Below are 22,003 nucleotides of genomic sequence, written 5' to 3'. Positions count from 1 at the left end.
GAATTAAATCAGTATTTAGGGAATTTATGACATTTATTAATTACTTTTTCAAAGCGGCAAAGGTGATGCGTCGTATGCGGCGTTGGAAGAGCTCATCACGGTGCAACTTACAGAAGCTACCAAATATGTGCGCCATTTGCAAATCATCCATATCACCGTTATCACGTACGGCAACACTTATAATGTGTATGGGCTCGGTGGATTTTGCCTCTTCCACGGCGTTGGCGCGAGTAATTGGATCGGAGAGTGAGACATTGATGGATGTGCTCAAGCGGCCATCAGAAATGGAATCAACGGCCTCAACAGCTTCCAAAATCTAAGAGAATAAATAAACGACAAAGGTATGTGATGGAGATTTTTTAATACAAACAAAAATATTAACTTACCTTTGCGCTAACAAAGGCAGGTGAGGCATAGTCCTCCAACAGATCCAGAATTTCATCCGAGTGCATTTCGAAGTGATCAAACGAATCGAAGGCGGCCATGCAACCAGTACGCATGAACGATGAGCCAAGAAGTTTCTCTGGTGGTTCGCCGTTATCCTGCAGCATGCGTGGGAAGAGTCTGTAAGCAGTTATGGAATTTAGTATTTTAATTGCAATTATAATGTTCGAGATAATTATAATTTTGTGTACATACCTATTAGGATGTGCGGTGGGTAACAAAAATTGGAAGTGCACCAACGGTAAACCGCCCGATAACTCCAAGTGCTGCAAGCAGGTGAGCTCGTACGAAGTGTAGGCACGTCGCACATACACCTCTAGCGCTGCATTGCAGACTTGACGATTCGTGTGATAGAAGAAATCGTGTAAAATATCAAATATCGACGTCTCCGACAAGATCAGGCGTTGCAGATTCTCCGGATGGAAGTCATGTCCGTACATATCGACTGCAGACAGGAAAATCGATTCCATTTGATTGTGACGCAGTTCGTAGGCGGGTTGATGAGCGGCAATAAGCACTTGTCGGCAACGCAAAGCGACGCGTGAGTGTTCGGCACGATTTAACGAAGTCAATTCACTCAGCGTATTTGCAAGCTCATCAGTTAGACCCGGCTCAAAGGACCACAAATGATCGATCAGCAGTGTGACTAGTAGATTCTTCTTCGAGACTTGCGCATGCGAAAAGATGGTGTTCACGACCTTCTGCATGTCATCCTTGCTGTTCTCACGCACCAAGGCGACACATTTATCATAGTGACCATGCTGGAACTGGGACTCGACCTCATAGTATTGGCGCAACAATTCATGTACGACGGCCTTCATGCGTCCCCTGATACCATTGCGATAGCGTTGCACCAGCTGCACAATACTTTGTGTGGTGAGGAAGAAGACATCACGGTCGGTGCGTTTCTGCAAAGTGGCAGCGTGACTATCGATGACTGCGGCAATTTGCTGTGAGGGGAATTGTGCCAGCACACTGGTAATGTTACGCTCATACAGTGTCATCAACTTGCGTATCTTCTTCTCCACAGAAACTGGTATGCGGCCCGATATGGAGGCGATTACCTCTTGCAATTCGAGCAGGGGTAATGAAGCGTCACGCAAGCTGGTCATGAATTTTTCGATGACATCGCGCAAACGTTGTGCGTTATACGGTTCGGGTAGACAGTAACCGGCCAAGGTATTCTCCAAAACGGATTTATACAAGTTGTGCGCACGATTCAGCTTCTCAGGCACTTGTGTATTCTCAGATAGTGGGAAGGGATTCTTGTACGGTTGCGCTTTGGTCACCAGTGAAGGGTCATCCAATTCCAAATGGCCGATAAGTGAGCCAGCATCGAGCACGGCACCGGGGCGACGTAAGAACGAAACTGTGCCCGCCTCTTGTGAGGTGAGTGTCATAACCATTTTCATAACCTCAATTTCGGCGTAGGCTTGTCCCTTAGCAACATGGGCGCCATCTTCTATCAGCAAGTTAATCAACTTACCAGCAGATAAACTGCGCAATAGTGAAGGATCGTTTTCTTTTTCAAAAACACAAGTTTGATTACCAATTACCAGACGATAACGATCCACTTCCTCTTTCATGTAGGTGGTATAAGAGGCGCCTTCTAATGATATCAGGAGACCACCGTCAGACAAACGATGTATTTCCACCTCTTTGTAGGAGTTATTCATGAGTAGAAAGTAAGAATTTGCGCCACTTTTGGCGGCCTGCACCTTGTACCGCAGACCCTCGTTTATCAGCTCAACATCGACTACATTTGTCAGCGTATTAGCGGCTTGTATCTGACCCTTCTCGAGCGATGTCTGAAAGCTGGAGAATGCTTCGTTGATCTGGCGATCGGCAATATGCAATGCACCACAGACGACACCCAATAGAATATCGGGTTTCTCCGATTGTACACGCTCAGCAATCAAAGCATCCAACCAAGCGGTATCAATTGTGTTATCCAAGAAGCTGTTGGTCTCCAACAGAGTTATCAAATATTCAACTGTTGTACGGAAATCACCACGAATCGAAAGTTCCTTCAGCGCAATGACTAGATTTTCACGCGCCTGTTGACGATTTTCTCCCCAGGAGAAACAATGACCAAACTGCGAATCGGCATATTCGTGTAAACCACCGGAAGCGGCGACACTGAAGTAACCCCATACATTTTTACTCGATCGGAAATTCAACTCCTGCACGGTACCCGAACTGGGTTTGAAACCTTCATCGGGATTCTCGGAAGTGATACGTGCAGCAATTACATGTCCCGATGGTTGTGGTTTATTCTCAGGAAGTTCGAAATTAATAACCGATGAACCCCACGGTGATTCACCGTATAAGAGACGAATATCTTTCAAACGATACAACGGGATACCCATACCGATTTGCAACTGTGCGGCGGGCAAATTCACATCCGCCACCATCTCTGTGCAAGGATGCTCCACTTGCAGACGTGGATTCAACTCAAGGAAATAGTATTGGCCATCTGGGTCGTACAGATACTCCACCGTACCGGCGCTTACGTATCCAACCATTTTCGCCAGACGCACAGCGGCTTTCTCCATATCCTCAAACACTTCGGGTTGTGCCACAATCGCCGGTGCCTCTTCAATAATCTTCTGATGACGACGCTGTATCGAACAATCACGTCCGAACAAACTGATCGCATTGCCGTACTGATCGGCAAGCAATTGCACCTCAAGATGCCGGGCACCGCGTGCGAGCTTCATCACGAATATGGGTGAACCGGGCACCTCGGCTTGCACCTGACGGAAGAGCGCTGGAAATTCACCTTCGCTATCGACACGACGTATACCTTTACCGCCACCACCTTCGGATGCTTTAACCATCACCGGGAAACCTGTCGGAAAGAGTAATGAAATCATTTAAATTTTAATGAGTTTTGATAAAAAATATTTACACTCTTTACATAAAACTTCAACTCACCAATCTTTTTAGCAGCAATCAGACCTTCTTCGGCATTACTGACGCAACCGCGTTGAAACAATTCACTTGAAATCTTAATTTTCTTGCCATTGTAATGTGCCTTCAGACCGGAACCCGACCACGACAGTGTGGGTATATCGGCCGTTTGTGCGACAATCGATGAGGCAACCTTATCACCCAGCGCCCACATAGCACGATCTGGAGGACCCAAAAAGACAAGACCCTGCTTATTCAAGAGCTCAGGCAATTTCGGGTTCTCAGAAGCATGGCCCCAACCAGCCCAGACAGCCTGTAAGAAAATCGCAAAATTAACTTCGCATAGTATGACAAAGTCAATGCAAAAATTGACAGCCCTAACACTGTAAATGCGTCTTACATGACAATAGCAGCGAATAAATGTAAGACAAAATAAAAAAGTAAACAAAATGCAGCTTCCCTACTTGTTTACACTGAAATCCGGTTTGATTATGTGAGCTTTGAGCAGTTTATCTTTAATTGTTGTTTGTGTTTGCTTTTGTTTTTTTTTTAGTTTAGTTTGAATAACCATGGAAATGTACGTGAATCGATCGTATGACATTATGAAGCATCGTAAATGGCTGAAATGATTTTCAAGGGCCTTCACACTCACCTGAACTTGAGTCCGTAGTGCAATATCGACGATCAGCTCAACATTGGCGTAATTGTTGTTATTCGAACCACCAGGTACGGGCACATAATGATCAGCCATCTTGATGTACTCCGCATTGGCTTTAAGATCCTCAGGTGTGACCATGACAACAAAGCGTACGGCACGTTCATTTTTAAACATCTCATAGGACCAACGACGTATGGAGCGCATACATTTCACAGCAGCAATACCGTTATTCGCGATTAGCACACGATTAATGACACGAGTACCACCAAACTTCTTGACGAACTCCTCCGGTGTGGCGATATGAAAATCACGGTCCTGATATCGATCTTGCCCCAGACCAGTGCCACGCGACATGCTCGGCCTAAAACCGAAAGACAAACGATTATGCATATTTTATGACCGAATTCTTAATTTAGCCAAACTTAATGGCAGCGCGAAAAAAATGAAACTGAAATGAAAAACGTGTAAGTGTAAACAACTACGGAATGAAATGGCTCTGACTCGTCCAAATAAAGTGCACTTCCACAAATTTTGATTGTACTCGATTAAAAGCGGAGCGCAAAATGTTTATTGCCTAAAATCACTGCATATAATCTGCGTGACTAGTGTGCGGCTCTCGCCATATGTACGCTCTGGCGTGATGGTGTAAATTGAATATGAGAAGAATACAGCAAAATCAAAAAAAATAAAACCCAAAAGGCACATTTCCACATACATATATACTTAAATACATATGAATGTACATTTGTGTTTACATAGTGCCTAACCAGTTTGTTGATATTTGAGTTTTGTAAAAGAGAGTGAGCAGAGTTGATATAGAAATCGTATGTCACAAATATGCGGCATCAACTTAACTTTGTTGTCAAAATTATGTGGGCTACATAAAGACAAAAAAAAAAAAATACAAAAACCAATAAGGCAATGTAGTGGCTTCGTAATCAGTAGTTGGTCATCAATGTCTTTCGACGTAAATGGTTAGCGGCAGTGATAGTGTGCTGTTGTTAAACTAATGTGTGTTAAAAAATTATATGAAATTCAGTTTGAAGATGGCTAGATTTGCATGGAATTTAATTCATTCATAATCCATAAGTAAATTACAAAAAATTAAATATGTTTCTACAAATAGAGGTTATGTAGCATTTTTGAGAACTTTGTTTTTATGTTCAATCATTATTTTTAATTAATATATAATATATTTGGAATATGTTACAGTATCACTTTATTGATACATAAAAATTCATAAATTAAAGTTTTTTTTAAATATCATACAATTATAAAAGATACTTTTTCCTGTTTGTTTCACAGTAAATATAATTATAAATCAAAAAGTAGAGCTAAATATATTGGAAAATTTCGCTCTTAATATTCCTTCATATCGTAATGAGCATTGTTAATGAAATTTAAAAAAAAAATATTTAATTTTTAAATTTTAATTCTTTTAATTAATTTTATTTTTCATAATTTTACTTATTCTATCCTATCGTATTAAGAAAACTACGTATGGATCTTTAAAGGTTAATGTTTTTCAAAATATTATCACTCTCCAATTTTCATTATCTGTGTTTGAAGTCTCTTTCTTGATATCATAATGATAAAATATAAATAAATAATAGTTTTATCAGTGGTAAAGTACAAAAAGTAAAGTGCTAGTATAGTATTTTGGGACGTAGATAACGAGTCGTCGAAGTGATTAACGGATAAAACAATATTTTTCGTATAAAAAAATAAATATTAAAAAAATAAATAAATAAATAAAAGTGACATTGAAAGTGATATTGAAATTGTGTTGGAAAAAATTGATTTTAATTTTTAATAATTTCAAATAAAATTATGAAAATTAAAAAAAAATCTAAATTTCAAATAACGTTCTTCTTGAATTGCAATAACAAATCAAATAGTAATTTTCTTTAAAATCTTTATAAATGTACAAAAAAAATTTACTCTTGCCGTTAAATGTAAATGAAGATTCATAACAATTTCAGCATAATTTTCTTAACCACAATATTTTGCTATATATGTAAGTATGTAAGTAAGTTTGTTGAGAATAAAGAATTATACACAAGGATATGCAATAATTTGTGGAGAATTTAAAATCAATGTATTTCAAATAAAAAAATATAATCATACAATAGAATAAAAAAATGAAAATATAAGATAAAAAAATAATAAATTAAATAAAAATAATATATAAAATTAATAAACATTAATTTTACACAAATATTACTGTAATAAAAACAAATTGCCCAATTCTTTATAACTTTAGAACTTTCGAACTTAGAACAGCTTTTTTATGATCACTTAAGAATTTTGCATTACTTTTAATTGATCATAATTTATTTTAACCTTTATATTTTACAACTTTCAGCATACACAGTGCCCCATTTGCGTTAATAGTGTCATTACGTATGTACATATATACTATGTATGAATGTATGTATGTAGTATTTGTGTGATATTTAAAAGCACACGCAAGCAATTAATGAGTAATATGCATATTTATATATTCAGCTGAATGTAGGTAAGGATTACTTTATAGTCCTTTGCGCCTGTGCGGGCGATAGCAATGCTAGATCTGCCTTCTGCGTTGCGGATAAATTGATTTGCGATGAATTACGTCTGAAGCCCACATCATTATTGTTGTTACAATTGGCGCAATAGCTTATTTCCGAGTTATTTTCAGGCGCGGCTTGTTTAGCTACCTCAATCGTATGATCATCCACAACTATAATGGGAGTTAAGACATTGGAACTGGCAGTAGACTCAGTTACAGCTGATTCCTCCTCGGTTGGTTCACCGATAGTGAAGCGTCTATTGCTGGGTTTCATTATTGCGAATAACCACTTTAGAAACTCCTCTAACATAAATGTTGTATGCGTGCATAGGAATCCGGCCAAATCAAACGACTAATCACTTTCGTTTGTCAAACACAACACTACACAGAAAATATCCTTGACAACGCACAATTAAGCACAATTATATACTATAAGGAGGCGGCGTTTTTTCTTTATCCACGGCGATAACTTTAAGTACACATTAATAAACCACACTACACGGCGTGCCAAGAGTAACTGACTTCGTTGTCGCACAGTTACTGGTGTTTAATTTCGTTGAGTGCGAATATGTGCAAACCATACGATTCAGACGCATATACTATGTACGTACGATATATGCACGTTTCAGCAAAAATTCTCACCGTCCAAATGTATGAGTACATACATTTTTCATTATTTATACAAATAGTTGGTGGCAGCCCCCCAATCAGCTGTGCAGCTCACGCTTGCAAACATAACAGACATACATACACATAGATACATACGTATGTACATACGCACTTAAATAACGTTAAAAGTCATTTTGCCGTAGTCACCTGTAGCTGCTGCTCAGCTTTGATATTGGCCGCGCCAAACCGGTCGCTAAACGTATCCAACGCATATTTATGTCTCGCCCGTTTATTCATTCATTTACAAATGTACATTGCACAAACTACATAGAAATATTTAAAGAATTCACTATTTTATATTTTATGAGCGGAAGTGAACGCGTAATAGCACACAACAAATAAAATGACAGCAAAAATGATATTGACAACTGAACTATTGAAACAAAACAAAAAAGTTTGACAACCGCCGTTGGGGTATGAGCAGTGTGTGTGTGAATTAAATGCTCCCGCAGTACTGTTTCTTTTTTGACCCCGCAGAGATTGCGCCCGCATAGCCACTCACGCCTTGTGGTTTTGCCGGCATAATCTCTTTTATATTCTCGATGTAATTGAGTACACTTTGTATGAAATATGCATTGCGCTCTCAGAGTATTTTTTATAATACTCACAGAAGTAGGTGACAAGTGTATAGATTTGTTAAATGTAAAGTATACGAAACAGTTGTTATCATTTTTCTCTAAGGAGAGCTCGAAAAGGATTGTGGTCATATAATAATTAAATTATTGAACTATGTGTTTGAAGAGAAGAGCATTTGGAGATATAATACATATATGACTAAAAATAATGAAATATAATGTAGCTGTGTCAGTATGTGTGTGAGAAATATCTGTGTCCAATAATATAAAATAATATATATTATTATGAAGAGAGCAAGCACCAAATGTATCGTGACAAGTGTCAGATTTATGGCGCTATATTGCACAAGCGTCACGTTTTAGAACTGGATGTATTGTCACTACGAAGTGCCCGTAATAATTAATATTATTTTGGACTATTTAATAGCTCTTCTCTGCTTATTAAATGGAGGAATATACATTAATTATTTTAGTAATAAAACTCAATAGTAGGAATTGAACAATAATATATTGGACATTGTGTGACAGGCTAGATTTAGTGTCTCTATTAAGTGTAGCCGACATAAGTTATTTTAAATTATAGTATGAGATAATGTGAACACATATTTATATACGTTGAGAATGAGAGCACCATTTAGTACAATTTTAAAATTGTTAACTGATAAAAAAATTTAATAATCTAATAAACAGTGTAGGCAAAAAGTTATAAATTATGATAACATGTTATGAATGGTATAAATATCTATCGTTTATGCAATATAGATAAATCTCTCGAAGGGTTAGACAAAATATTTACTTTTCTTTTTTGCTAATTTTGTAAACAAATAAATGTTCAAATGGGAATTTGAGAGATGAATATACATACAGTGGCTCACAGCTTATTTCGTGTAAGCAACATTTTTGATAATACTGATAAGAAATTAATATTTTTTGCTCTGAACTAAATGAACGAATGATGCAATTATATTGATAATTTAGTTTTAAATACAAAACATGTAAACAAATTTACAAAAGTATTCAAATTCAATATTTTATTAAACAAAACCCGAAAACACTCATAATTCATGGATCACAGCTTATTTCGTGTGGTATACAAATTCTTACTAAAAAGTTATAAAAAGTAAACCAAAATAAAATTTCAATATTTTGTGGAAAAACCTTTTTGCTCGATTACAGCTTTCATGCGGTTTTGCATTGATTCCACCAATTTTTTTGTATAATCTGGTGATATTTTACCCCACTCTTCCTTCAAAGCCGCTTTTAGAGTTTGGACGCTAGAAATGTGGTGTTTTCTAATATTAATTTCCAGAATGTGCCATACATTTTCAATAACGTTCAAATCTGGTGACTGTGCAGGTGTTTGGACGAGGTGTGGACAATTCCAAATGAGCCAAGTTTGTACAAGACCAGATTTATGTTTAGGGTCGTTGTCCTGGTAGAAGCGAAAAGTGTCACGTATACCCAGGTCTTCTGCACTTTGAAGCAAATTTTGCTTCAGTAAGTCTAGGTAAACTTCTTTATTCATAGTGGAGTCTATAAACTCCAATCGACCAACGCCTGCAGATGACATACACCCCCAAACCATTACATGACCGCCACCATGTTTTACTGTTGCGCGTAAATTTTTTGTTTGGAGCTCAGTATTTGGTTTCCGCCATACGTATGCTTTACCATCTGACGCAAAAAGATTAAACTTGCTCTCATCGGCGAAAATAACCGTATTCCAAAAAGCATTGTCCTTGTTTAAATGGTCTTTTGAGAACTGTAAACGGGCTTTTTTATTTTTCTTATTTATAAAAGGCTTATTCCGTGCTGTTCGCCCATGAAAATTTGAATCCCTTAATATTCTGCGCACAGTTTCTGGATGACATTTTTTGCCGAGAAACATTTCAACATCTTTGGTCACCGCTGGAGCACTTAACATTGGTTCTTTTTTAATCTTTTTTAAAATCCACCTCTCATCCGTTTCATTAAAAATTTTATTAGGAGCCTTTCGACCCTTGTTATGCACGCGATTTTCACGTACAAAGCGCTGAATTATATATTTAACTGTAGATGAATTTAAATCAACCATTTCAGCAATTTGTTTTTGCGTTTTTCCACTTTGAAAATGTTTAATAACTAATTCGCGTTTTTCAATTGAAGTGCGTGGACCCATGTTGATATACCGCGTAATTGCAACTGATCTGCATTGTTTTTAGAACATAAACTGCTTGTTAAGTATTCATAGTTCACACTTTGATTTACCGTTAGTTTTCTGCATCCGTTATTTAAAGGTATCACATGAACGAGAAAACCAACACACGAAATAAGCTGTGACCCATGAATTATGAGTGTTTTCGGTTTTTGTTTAATAAAATATTGAATTTGAATATTTTTGTAAATTTTTTTACATGTTTTGTATTTAAAACTAAATTATCAATATAATTGCATCATTCGTTCATTTAGTTCAGAGCAAAAAATATTAATTTCATATAAGTATTATCAAAATTGTAGCTTACACGAAATAAGCTGTGAGCCACTGTATGTAGGTGAGATTCTTAACGAAATAACTATTTTTAAACAAGATTGAAGAATATTTTATGCCATTGAACAGCAAGAGAAACGTTTATTTTTTATATAATTAAGCTCGGTCTAGAGGTAATTTACTATTCAAATATAAATTGTGACAAACAGATTGTCCGAGAAAAATAAAAGATAAAAAATTAATTTTGTGAATATATAAGAGAACAAGTGCATATTTCAAGCGTGGTTTTCAACTTAGTTTGACTCACAAGTGTTTCGAAAAGTTTGAAGATAATAATAGCTTTTTTAATAAAGTAAAAAATTATATCGAAATATTGTATGTTAAATTATATTTACCTCAAACGTTTGCGACGCTCCATTAAATCAATTTGTGGTCGAATTTCATTTTGCATTTTTTGTGGAAATTCATCACTAGCTTCGCTGACTTCATCATGTCCATTGGCTTCGACTTCGTCTCCAACCTATAAAAAAAATGCATTAGTGAGTAAATGTCATAAGTTAACGGTATAAAAATGCATATAATACAAACGCAACATTTTACAGCTTTGCACCAATAAATCTTAAGCGCTAAGTTATTCATAAAATTATTAAAAATTTGCAAACTTAGCTTCAAGGAAATTTCAACATTTCACAAAAGATCTGACATTTTGCTAAACTCAACTACTAGCTACTATTTTTTTAATTTTTAAGTAAGCAGAGATATAAACGTAAATACGTTTTGTATGCAAAATCGGCGCAAAGAAATATCAAGTTCCTAACCTACTCAGAACTCATATTAAATTTGCATGCAATGAAATATTCAATCGGTAAACAACTATTAGAACAGACTTTAAAAAGTAAACATTGTGTTTGTTTTTGTTGCTGCAACTTTTAAAAACTGTACCTAGGTTAGTGTATTCACAAGTCATTATCGTTGCGATTGAACTTCGTTCCTTATACGCCCTGTCGTACACAGCCATAGCACAAATGCATACATGTATGTATAATAAGTTGTGTGCGATTAAATTGACAACAAAATGTCCAAATTAAAATATTCTCAAGTGCTGATATTTAATTAAGCATAATTTAGTAGTTCTTTGGACGCTAGCCAAAGTGAATCTAAGCGTATTCGTAGATGGTGTGATCTAAAGTCAAAAGAACTTCGGCATATTAATCGTACTCGATTGTGTAGACTTAATTGTAGTTAATGCTCTAGATTAAACACAAACAGCGGTTGTGTAGACCTAACTACTGTTGTGGGAACCGAAAATTTTAGATAAACTTTCGTTGCTGTTGTAATGGTTATCTAAACATTTCTTAACGGGAAAGTGCAAATAAATTGTCATCGAGGTGATCTAATGCGAGCCCCAAGAGACGAGCTGTTTCGACGAGGTCGGACCATAGGGAAATTTCTAACATTCCTGGCAGATGTAAATAAAATCTGCACATTGGTGTGGAGACAAAGAAATCCGTAATCCCGAAGTTTAAGATAACATTGAGAAAGTTATTAGCATCGAATCACCAGAAATTTGATTTCACCAATGAAGAGAGTCAGTACTGACAGTTATATAGAATTGTATGTTTAAACTTCCGAGACAGTCTCAGAACCGTTACCAGGTCGTTCGGGTGTATGTAATAGGAACGAATTCATTTTAAACCAGCCAAGGGCCAGGGGAATGTTTTCTGGTGCTACAAAAACAACAATAAAGCTTTCGGGATGTAGATTTTCAGACAGACTTTCCCGAAAGCCGGATAAATTACGTATAACAATGAATCTGATCGATTAAATAGTTTTAAAATATTCCAAGTAAATTCCTTCCGAAGATCTTTGCATTTTTAGACCTTCTACTGCTCTGCAGTATTCACTCCCCAACGGTAGTCTATCCGTTCATCTAACATTTGTCACGTAAACCATCAACCGAGCATAAAGATTATGCTCCTTTAAAGATGGCTGATACTATAATATCTGCTTACTTATTAACTTCAAAATCCTAGCATCCAGCGCCTAAAAGACGACTTTGAAATATTTAAGGTGCCTATAACATTTGCTATGTTGGGATACTTAACGGCAAACACTTTAAAACATTTAGCTGCCATGTATGTCATTGCACTTACCAAAAAGCTGGGACGCTCCGTTGACGTATCGTTACTCATGCTGATCTCGCTATTGCTACTATCACTATTATTACTACTCAATTCGATGTTATTACAATGTTTATGATGTAATTGACCGCTGGCAGCAAAGTCGTTATGATTATTCTCTATTGTGATATTCTCATTCGAAAATTGTACTTTCTTAATGCGATTCACACATTCACTGTTGTTGTTGCTGCTGCTGTTGCTGTTGATTGGCGACGGTTCCTTTAGCGGCTCACCCGATGTTTTGTTATCTGTAAAGTGTGAAGAGGAAAAAAATGAAAAAAATTAAAATTATTTCGAATGTACTTGCGCCGAGACGGTCACATAATATATTATGTATGTTTATATGTATAATATATATATATACTGTTATGTAAGTAGGTACTTTTTATGCTATGCTCCGCGCCATATACGGCGGCTTGATTACTACGATTAGCGTTGTCCGAGCGCGAAATTGTTGACAAAACGATTGTGATGGCAAGACATAGCGTTGTCAGTATTATGGTGATGATGATGAACATCGATCAAGGTGAATATGTACTTATGTTGCCACAGCAAGCTGTGTGTGCGACTTATGCTAGTTTCTTTTCTTTGCTTTCCACCACCGGCTTTCGGTTTCGTTTACGTTTACGCTCGTTACGTTTGCACCTGTTGCAGTTAGACGATTTTGTTTACTTCTATCACAATGTTTTTGTTGTTGTTTACGGTGCCGTTTGAATGGCGTGAGCGTTGAGGCGATCAATGGAAGTTGTGTGACAAATTGCGGTAAATAAAAGCGAGCGAACGAGGTGGTGTTGAGTTGAGTTGTGGCATGCGACAATAATGCTAGCCGCGTTTGGAGCCTGAAGTGCTTACAACACTAGTGCACCAAATGCATATATTTATGTGTATATGTGTGTGTGCATACTTGAATTAAGTGCCTGTGCATTTATTCTCTAAGCGTTCGTGGCTAGAATCAGAGGAGGAAGGTGAAGTGTGGCTGTATTAGAGCGTTTTCTTTCTCAATAAATATTAAATATTTATGTTTCGTTTTCTACTTTTTCTTATTTGTATGCGTATGAAATGCGATTTAAAGGGCAAATAATAATTAAAAAGGGCTAAAAGCGTGGCGACGCAGAATAACTCAAATTACAATAAAGTGTACGAACATCAAAGCATTTAGACATGTATAAATACATACATATGTACATAGTTAAATATGTATAAATATATGTGAAAGCGAAATCAAACAAAAATTAATTTTTCGGCTAAATTTATTAAAACGGAATCTAAAAAGTAAAGCTAAATTAAGAGAAAAAGTAAAAGTTTAAAGTGCAGAAAGAAAACAAAAAAACTCGTATAAGCTCATATCTATGTATGTAAATACATTAAAGACGTTAAAATATGCGAGATATTTAATTTTGTGGGAATTTTATAGATTTTCTTAAGACGAAAGGGCAAGCTAAACATATTATAAATACCAGAAGAAGAGGTATTGTAAAAAAGTAATCAGGAGCTAAATTTAGCTATAGAGAATATTTTCAGGTAGGAAGAACAACTACACAAGCAATGTTTTGCCTACATTTTGGCGCATTTGATATAAAAGTGTGACGAATACCTTAGCGGAATACTTTAAATTAAAAAAATAATAACATTAGTATAGTAATAATATAGGGTAGATCAAAAACCAATGAATTTTTTTAAGTAATGTTTTTAACAGCCACTCAGCATCTCTAGTTGAATTAAAAGAATAAAAATAAAATCTCTCGAGTTGCATATTTTCATAACATTTATGGATTTTTTTATAATTTTTTTCGTGTATTGGAAAATAAAAATAGGTTTTGGTTAACACTGTAGACAAGTATAATTGCAAATAGGTCATAAAACATAACTGAAATATTTAATACAGTTTAAAAAATCATTAAAACAAAAAGGTAAGAAAAAATAGGGCATCTCTAATGTAAACACCTATAAAATCCAAACACATAAATTTGGTGAAAAAAAGACGCTGACAACTTTAAGAAAAGCGAAATGTTAAATATATGTTAATGCATTCAAGCGAATATGCGGACAGACAGGTATAGAAGTAGTTAAACAAAAGGCAAGACACACATACAAGCATACATATGTATATATACGAAATGAGTTAAATGTAGTACGGCGTTCAACGGTCATAATGACCGCAAGCGATACGTATATACATTTGTATATATGCTCGCATTTTTTCTCTTTTATTTTTAGTGGCCAGGTCAATGTCTACATCATTTTGTATGCAATTTTTCATATTATTTAAAAAAGGAAGAAGATCTTAGCAATTTTAAGCTAATGAACGCATGCTTTGCGCTTATAAATAGAAATGTATAAGTTAATTTAGGTGAAAACAGATTTTACAAGCTATGATTTTTTGGTGGAAAGAGTGTCAGTCAATTCAATTAATTAGAAAAAAATAATAATTAATTGTACAAAAATATAAAGAAATAGTAATAAAAATATATGTATAATTCTAAAGCAATAAATACAAAAAAAAAAAAAAAAAAAACGAAAATATATTTTGTGAACATTTTTATAAAAACTAGCAATTTAATGATATTTTATAATGCAAAAGCTTGCAGTATTTTTATAGTATTTTTTCTACAATAAATCGAACACTGTTTTGCTGCAACGAAGTTTTTTTTAGATTATTTATAATCTGAATCTGAATTGCTTAGCCGCTTTAAACCAGAAAAACCATTTGCCACTGATAAGAAAAACATAAATAAATTGCAGCTACAATTCTGTTCTCTCCATAATGAAAATGTACATATGTTTACGGTCATAAAAATAAATCTATTTTAGTTTATCATTTCAATTGTATGAAATCAATGGCTTATCGTAAATCAAATCTGCAATTTTTGCATTTAAAATCAAAGTTAACATTGGTGTACCCTTCAAATGTTTTACTGATAAGCTGATAGCGGCTCACATATCATCACTGAACTCCCAACCGAAATAATAATGTTGATTTGATTTTATTTCAAAGTAATTGAATTCCAATAGCGCATTAGCATCAGTGCATGAATATTAATAGTAAGTAATTAAGTGAAAACTTGTAAAAGCATGAAAGTTGAAACAAAAATATAATTGTTGTTGTAATTCAAAAACAATTTTATATAATTACGATTTTATTACATGATTCGTAATCACATAAATCGCTTCCTTCAAACACACAAACGTCATCTAGAATTGACGCAAAATTGTGAGACAGTGCGTATGAGTGATTTGGAGAAATAATTGATTCAAGTAGCTATTGCACGCAATATACATATGTATATAGAAGATACAAAAATGTATATACATGTATGTACATATTCATTAATACATGTATATATGCACATATTTGTGTCAGTTTATAAGACATTACGAAACGATCATACGATTCACCAGTATATATAAACATGCACGTGCATGCAAGTATACGTATGCACATATATATATACAAAACACTTACATAAAGCCTAAAATAGTATTATTATCATATAATAACACTACGAAATAACAGTTGAATAAGAAATACATTTTTTTTTTGTAAGCTGAATGCTGGGTAGCCACTGCAAGATGTGGTTTTTGTGAGCTTGAGATATTATAAAAAAGATTTTAAATTTTCCAGACGATAAACAAAACGTTTAAACGAGTTTTTTATGTGTTTTAGTTGCAATTAATTTCAAATAAATTAATATATAGTTTAAGATAGTCGGAAATATTAGCCGGCACTTCCGACAGCAAATTCGACGACACATAATTAACAACACAACAATAATAAAAAGTTAGAATTTTGTTATGCAATATACATATCAGTACTGTGATCTGCATACAAATTAGCACAAGTAATAAACAAATACATGCGAAGTTTTTAAATGCTTATCAATGGCATAATGTGAATTTAGATTTTTACAATTATACTGAATATTTATTGTGCTGTTATTTTACAAACTGTGTTTTTGTTTAAAATTCTTATACAATTTTTGGTAAAACTTCTTTTTCTCGCTCTCTATTTAAGACTCAGTTTTACTCTTCCGTTGATAAAAGTAATATTATTCCGATATTTGTGTAGTTATATATATGTATATGGTACTTATTTTTTCACAACTACTGTATTAGTAGGGATATTTAATTTTAAATTGAATTAAATAAAAGTATATTCATATTAAAATAAATTAAAATGTAATATTTGAAACTTTTTACGGAATCCCAAGATCTTATAATTTTTTAATATCACTACATTTTTTTAATATTATTCAAATTTTAATTAATTATTTTTTATGATCTTAATTTGATTCTTTTAATTTTTATATATTTTGTTTTATTATTTATAATATTCTTTTTTAATTTCCAATTTTTTATTAATTTTTTATTTTTTATGATTTAAATTATTTTTTACATTTCTTTATTATTATTAAAAATATATATTTTTAATTTATTTCAATTAATTATTTACATCATTTAAAGGGCTGTATTTGAGAAACCATAAATTGTATTTAAAAGGGATAAATAATAAGAACCCCTCAGCACTACTATTTATTTATAAAAAATATTTTTAAACAGTTATTTATATGCATATTTAACATTTTTATTATTATTTTGGAAACAGCTTTAAACATTACACAAATAATTTTGTGCAACGTTCATACGCAAAGAGCCCTTGGTCGAATATGAATCCAGGTCGTGTCTTCCAAACAAACATAAGTACATACGTAGGTGTCTTAGAACGTCCTCTAATTAAAACTTATACAATATTAACACAATAATAGCAACTGCGCACCAATCTTTTTAACCAACATTTGCATTCAAGTTTTTCTTTTTAACCTTAGTTGTCACTGAATTTGGCGCAAATATTTCACTGATTCATTGAATAAATTTTATAAACGTTATGCATTTATTAGCTATACATATATATAATGGTGCCAAATAACACACAACAAATAGTAGTTAATACGCACATTTCCAATTTAGCAAAACTCGCAGCGTTTTTAAAAGCCGACTATTCCTCAATGAAAGCACATTTCCCATACACGATCACTTATAGTACGAGTTAGAGCTGGACTGTCTATATATATTTGTATATGTGTGTATGCGGTATTCACATGAATAATTTTGTGAACTTCTTGAGTGGTCGGCAGTCGAGCGGTGACTGAAACTTGAAATCCACCATTCAGCAATGTTATCACATACGCTTGACCTACTGCTTGCAAATGGAATTGGATTCAATTGGATTGCCGCCGCGCTGCGCCAAGCTGTGCTGTGTTGTGGTCCGGTGCGTGCCGTTGCGCTGTGCCAAGCGCTCGACTCAGCCGCTGTTTAGTTGCCGATCTCATACATACACACAACACCTATGTATGTATGTATGGAAATGTACAGGTGCATATTTATGAAGGAAAACGTTCATATATACATTTATATAGAAATTATATACAGTAATTATACATTATAATATATACAAGAGCATGCGCCTGCCAGGAGCAAATATTCAAAAAGCGTGCGACATTTGCGATTAGCTGCTTATCACATGAATATATATGATACTTAGAATGTGATACTTTTGAATTTTTGACATTTGTGCAAAAAAATAGACCTTTTCCTATTATGCACGTATAATCAATGCGATAATAAAAATTTTCCTCATTTACACACATGTATGCATAAATTCATGCATACATAAATATGTACATGTAGTAAATCCATTCGTATGTATTATTTGCTGTACCATTGGTGCCAATTTGATTTTTTGAATAGAGCTGAAATATAGTACACTACATACATACTTACACACATATAAACGTGCTTAACGTCTTATACGGTTATACAAATATTATTTCAAAGCACGTTATGATACTAATTTAAGCATCTACAACAAACAACACAAAGTTTATTCAACTTATATTTATAAAGGGTGATTTTTTAAGAGCTTGATAACTTTTTAAAAAAAAAAAACGCATAAAATTTGCAAAATCTCATCGGTTCTTTATTTGAAACGTTAGATTGGTTCATGACATTTACTTTTTGAAGATAATTTCATTTAAATGTTGACCGCGGCTGCGTCTTAGGTGGTCCATTCGGAAAGTCCAATTTTGGGCAACTTTTTCGAGCATTTCGGCCGGAATAGCCCGAATTTCTTCGGAAATGTTGTCTTCCAAAGCTGGAATAGTTGCTGGCTTATTTCTGTAGACTTTAGACTTGACGTAGCCCCACAAAAAATAGTCTAAAGGCGTTAAATCGCATGATCTTGGTGGCCAACTTACGGGTCCATTTCTTGAGATGAATTGTTCTCCGAAGTTTTCCCTCAAAATGGCCATAGAATCGCGAGCTGTGTGGCATGTAGCGCCATCTTGTTGAAACCACATGTCAACCAAGTTCAGTTCTTCCATTTTTGGCAACAAAAAGTTTGTTAGCATCGAACGATAGCGATCGCCATTCACCGTAACGTTGCGTCCAACAGCATCTTTGAAAAAATACGGTCCAATGATTCCACCAGCGTACAAACCACACCAAACAGTGCATTTTTCGGGATGCATGGGCAGTTCTTGAACGGCTTCTGGTTGCTCTTCACCCCAAATGCGGCAATTTTGCTTATTTACGTAGCCATTCAACCAGAAATGAGCCTCATCGCTGAACAAAATTTGTCGATAAAAAAGCGGATTTCACATTTCGAACCGAACACTGATTTTGGTAATAAAATTCAATGATTTGCAAGCGTTGCTCGTTAGTAAGTCTATTCATGATGAAATGTCAAAGCATACTGAGCATCTTTCTCTTTGACACCATGTCTGAAATCCCACGTGATCTGTCAAATACTAATGCATGAAAATCCTAACCTCAAAAAAATCACCCGTTACAAAAACAAACTATGTACTAGGACTCTGTAAGTAGCTACTCTTCAGCTGAGCTCTTTCCAAATGTTGTGGGTACTATGAATCGAAATGGACAGCGAAATATATTAATTAAAGGATTGTCACCTTGACAAAATCTCCACAACTTTTTTGAGGACGTTTTATGTAGCTACAACAACAACAAAAGCGGCAGTATTCTATTCAATATTATTTTGAAAACGTTGATTTTATTTAGATTTTTAGAACGATAATTTAGCTATTTAGAGTTACAGAGAGAGTAAAACTTTATAGTATAATTATTTTTATAAAAAAAAAAAATAAAAATCATTCTAGCTAATAAAAAGAAAAAGTAAAAACTCAGCTGTGAAAATTCCACGCACTTAAAAAATATATATATACATACACCGTTGTACTTTTAATTATGTACATATACGACAATAAGTACATTTAAACAAACTCTTAATTTACTAGACACCACAAGAAGCGGTGTCGAAAAAACAAACATATACGCGTGCCAGATTAAATGTCAATATAATAATTGCCTTGGCCAAGCAGATAAAGTTATATACAAACATACATAAACTTTCTCGATTTAAAATTATATAATTTTTAGCCGGTAGCAACGTGCACCCATACATACATATGTATGTATGTAATACAACTCATTTGTACTAGTCTACAAAATTGATAACGAAACCGCAAAATATACATCTGTATATTATTGTACATTATTTATTATTGCTGCACAAGATGCAAAATAACAAAAGAATAACAAGAGCAGCGGCATGATGATGATACATCAACAATGTCAATGTCGGACGCTGAAGCGATTAGACACATTCGCTTAGCGCAATCGTAGACAAACGATGATGAGGTGATTCTCATTAAATCGCTGTGATCACTACACATTGGCATGCGTTCATTTACTGATTACACGCGACCATAAATATTGAAACATGAACTTAAACAGCTTCCAATCATGCGATTAATCGCAATTTATGTATACATGTTTGTATGTAGGCGTAATCGCCAAAAATTAATTAAAAGGTTGACACCAAAAAAATACAATTGAAACAAAAAATCGATGATTCTTATAGATGACATGTTCAATTAAGCAATGCTGTGACACTCATATGCACTGAATTTTAATATTTACTAAATATTGCAGAGTCGTTATATTATTTCAAAATTTGCATTATTTCTGGTAGAAATTAATATTGTACTATTATTATTTTCTTTGAATAGCTTTAAAACAAGGTGGATGGTATATCTTGATACCGTTTCTGACATTTCCGAGAAAGTTTGGTCTACATAACCGAAACGGAACCGGACTGCCAAATTGACAATATTTCTTACAATTGGTGAATATTTCTTCCGCTACAACAACAAACCGTTTCCGCATTTGCTAATTTCTTCTAAACGGGACGAAAATTTGATTTGATATGATTTCGAATAAAACGTCCATCAGATATGCCGCATATATGAGCCACCAACGGCTCAAAAGCTTATGAGGCTTAACACTAGTATATATTATTTCTTCGTCCGACTTTCCATAATATTAATTATTAAATATTAGTTCATACAATTTATATGAATATAACTAAGCCTTTCAGGAAGTAATATTCACTATATTTAGATAGAACAAAACAGAATTTTGTAATCCGAACTTGATGTCAATGCACGTATAAATACACACACACACACATCTGTTTATATGTCAACAGAGGGAAAACATTGAAAACAGTGCGAAATATTGCAGAACACATCACAGTGCATTCATATTTTCAAACTTGTTTCGGCTACAAGTTCACTGTCAACGAAACATCGTAGCCATTTGACAGTTACAACACTTTAATTAAGTTGTAATTTTTACAATATACATGTTTTCAACTGTTTTTAATTTTAAAAAGTGCATATTCAAAATCACTCACTGTACGCAACGTAACATGATTTAGAACTTATTTTTGGCAGTACATCTGGCAGCACACATTACGTTAACGTAGAAATGGCGCGAGCCTCAACATCCAATAAGAAACCAAGGTCAATTAGTGCTCCCGGCGTAGATGGTGGCGCGACTTTTGAGAGCGAATGAACGGCTAGCGCGTTTTTATGGCTACAGCCGGTGAGTACCGACAATAGCATGAAAACAAACACACGAACGTTGTAAACATTGGGAAAGTGCAAGACACAAATAGATGTAGGAGATGAGTGTGCGACGGGGCGGTGGTCGCGCTTTTGGCACATTATGGTAAGTGGAAAACAGCTTTGTTTTAATTTGCTACGTCATTTGATAATAACACATTGTTTTTAAACACGACGCACATGTATCTTTTAAATAAACCACACCATTTTTTACATGCTAATTATATTATTGCTGTTCTGTGAATAACACAACACAAAAAACTGAGATGAATATAATTTCATGACACTATAATGTCTCTAACACGGTGTTTTAGTAGGTGCGGGGTGGATCGACGCAAGGTAATTGTTTATCGATTATATATGTTGAATTTTGTTAGCGGAGTACGCGTTTTTACTCACCGACTTCCATTTCGCTTTGTCTACGTCACCGTTATATCGAATTGTTATTCACGTTCTGCTTTTTAGTGACTATATATGTAGATAAATAACTGTTATCCGGTCCACCAGGCCCACTTATTAAGAATTCAGGTGCACTGATAGAACGGTAGTTTCCAAAGCAAGGTGG

The 22,003-nt window shown here is 34.5% G+C and overlaps 1 protein-coding gene across 5 annotated transcripts in view; it reads right to left on the bottom strand.

The window, feature by feature from the left end:
- The window catches only part of LOC105217381 (acetyl-CoA carboxylase), a 26,875-nt gene extending 4,872 nt beyond the window's left edge, over window positions 1-22,003 (bottom strand). The window contains exons 1-8 of one of the 5 annotated variants that reach the window (XM_011192350.3): window positions 12,840-13,367; window positions 12,431-12,705; window positions 10,673-10,797; window positions 4,010-4,376; window positions 3,382-3,670; window positions 640-3,295; window positions 387-564; window positions 45-316 (exon numbers count right to left, since the gene is read on the bottom strand). In XM_011192350.3, coding sequence (XP_011190652.2) covers window positions 45-316; window positions 387-564; window positions 640-3,295; window positions 3,382-3,670; window positions 4,010-4,376; window positions 10,673-10,797; window positions 12,431-12,705; window positions 12,840-12,975 — 4,298 coding nt within the window. In that variant the 5' untranslated portion in view covers window positions 12,976-13,367. Of the gene's footprint in view, window positions 1-44; window positions 317-386; window positions 3,296-3,381; window positions 3,671-4,009; window positions 4,377-6,544; window positions 6,877-10,672; window positions 10,798-12,430; window positions 12,706-12,839; window positions 13,370-17,409; window positions 17,698-21,837 lie in introns of those variants that run through there. The other 4 variants (XM_029043538.2, XM_029043537.2, XM_029043536.2 and 1 more) reach the window with 4 other exon arrangements.

This window comes from Zeugodacus cucurbitae, chromosome 6 (assembly GCF_028554725.1).
Source record: "Zeugodacus cucurbitae isolate PBARC_wt_2022May chromosome 6, idZeuCucr1.2, whole genome shotgun sequence".
In the NCBI taxonomy this organism is placed as follows: domain Eukaryota; kingdom Metazoa; phylum Arthropoda; class Insecta; order Diptera; family Tephritidae; genus Zeugodacus; species Zeugodacus cucurbitae.
This window is presented reverse-complemented; position numbering and strand designations above follow the sequence as displayed.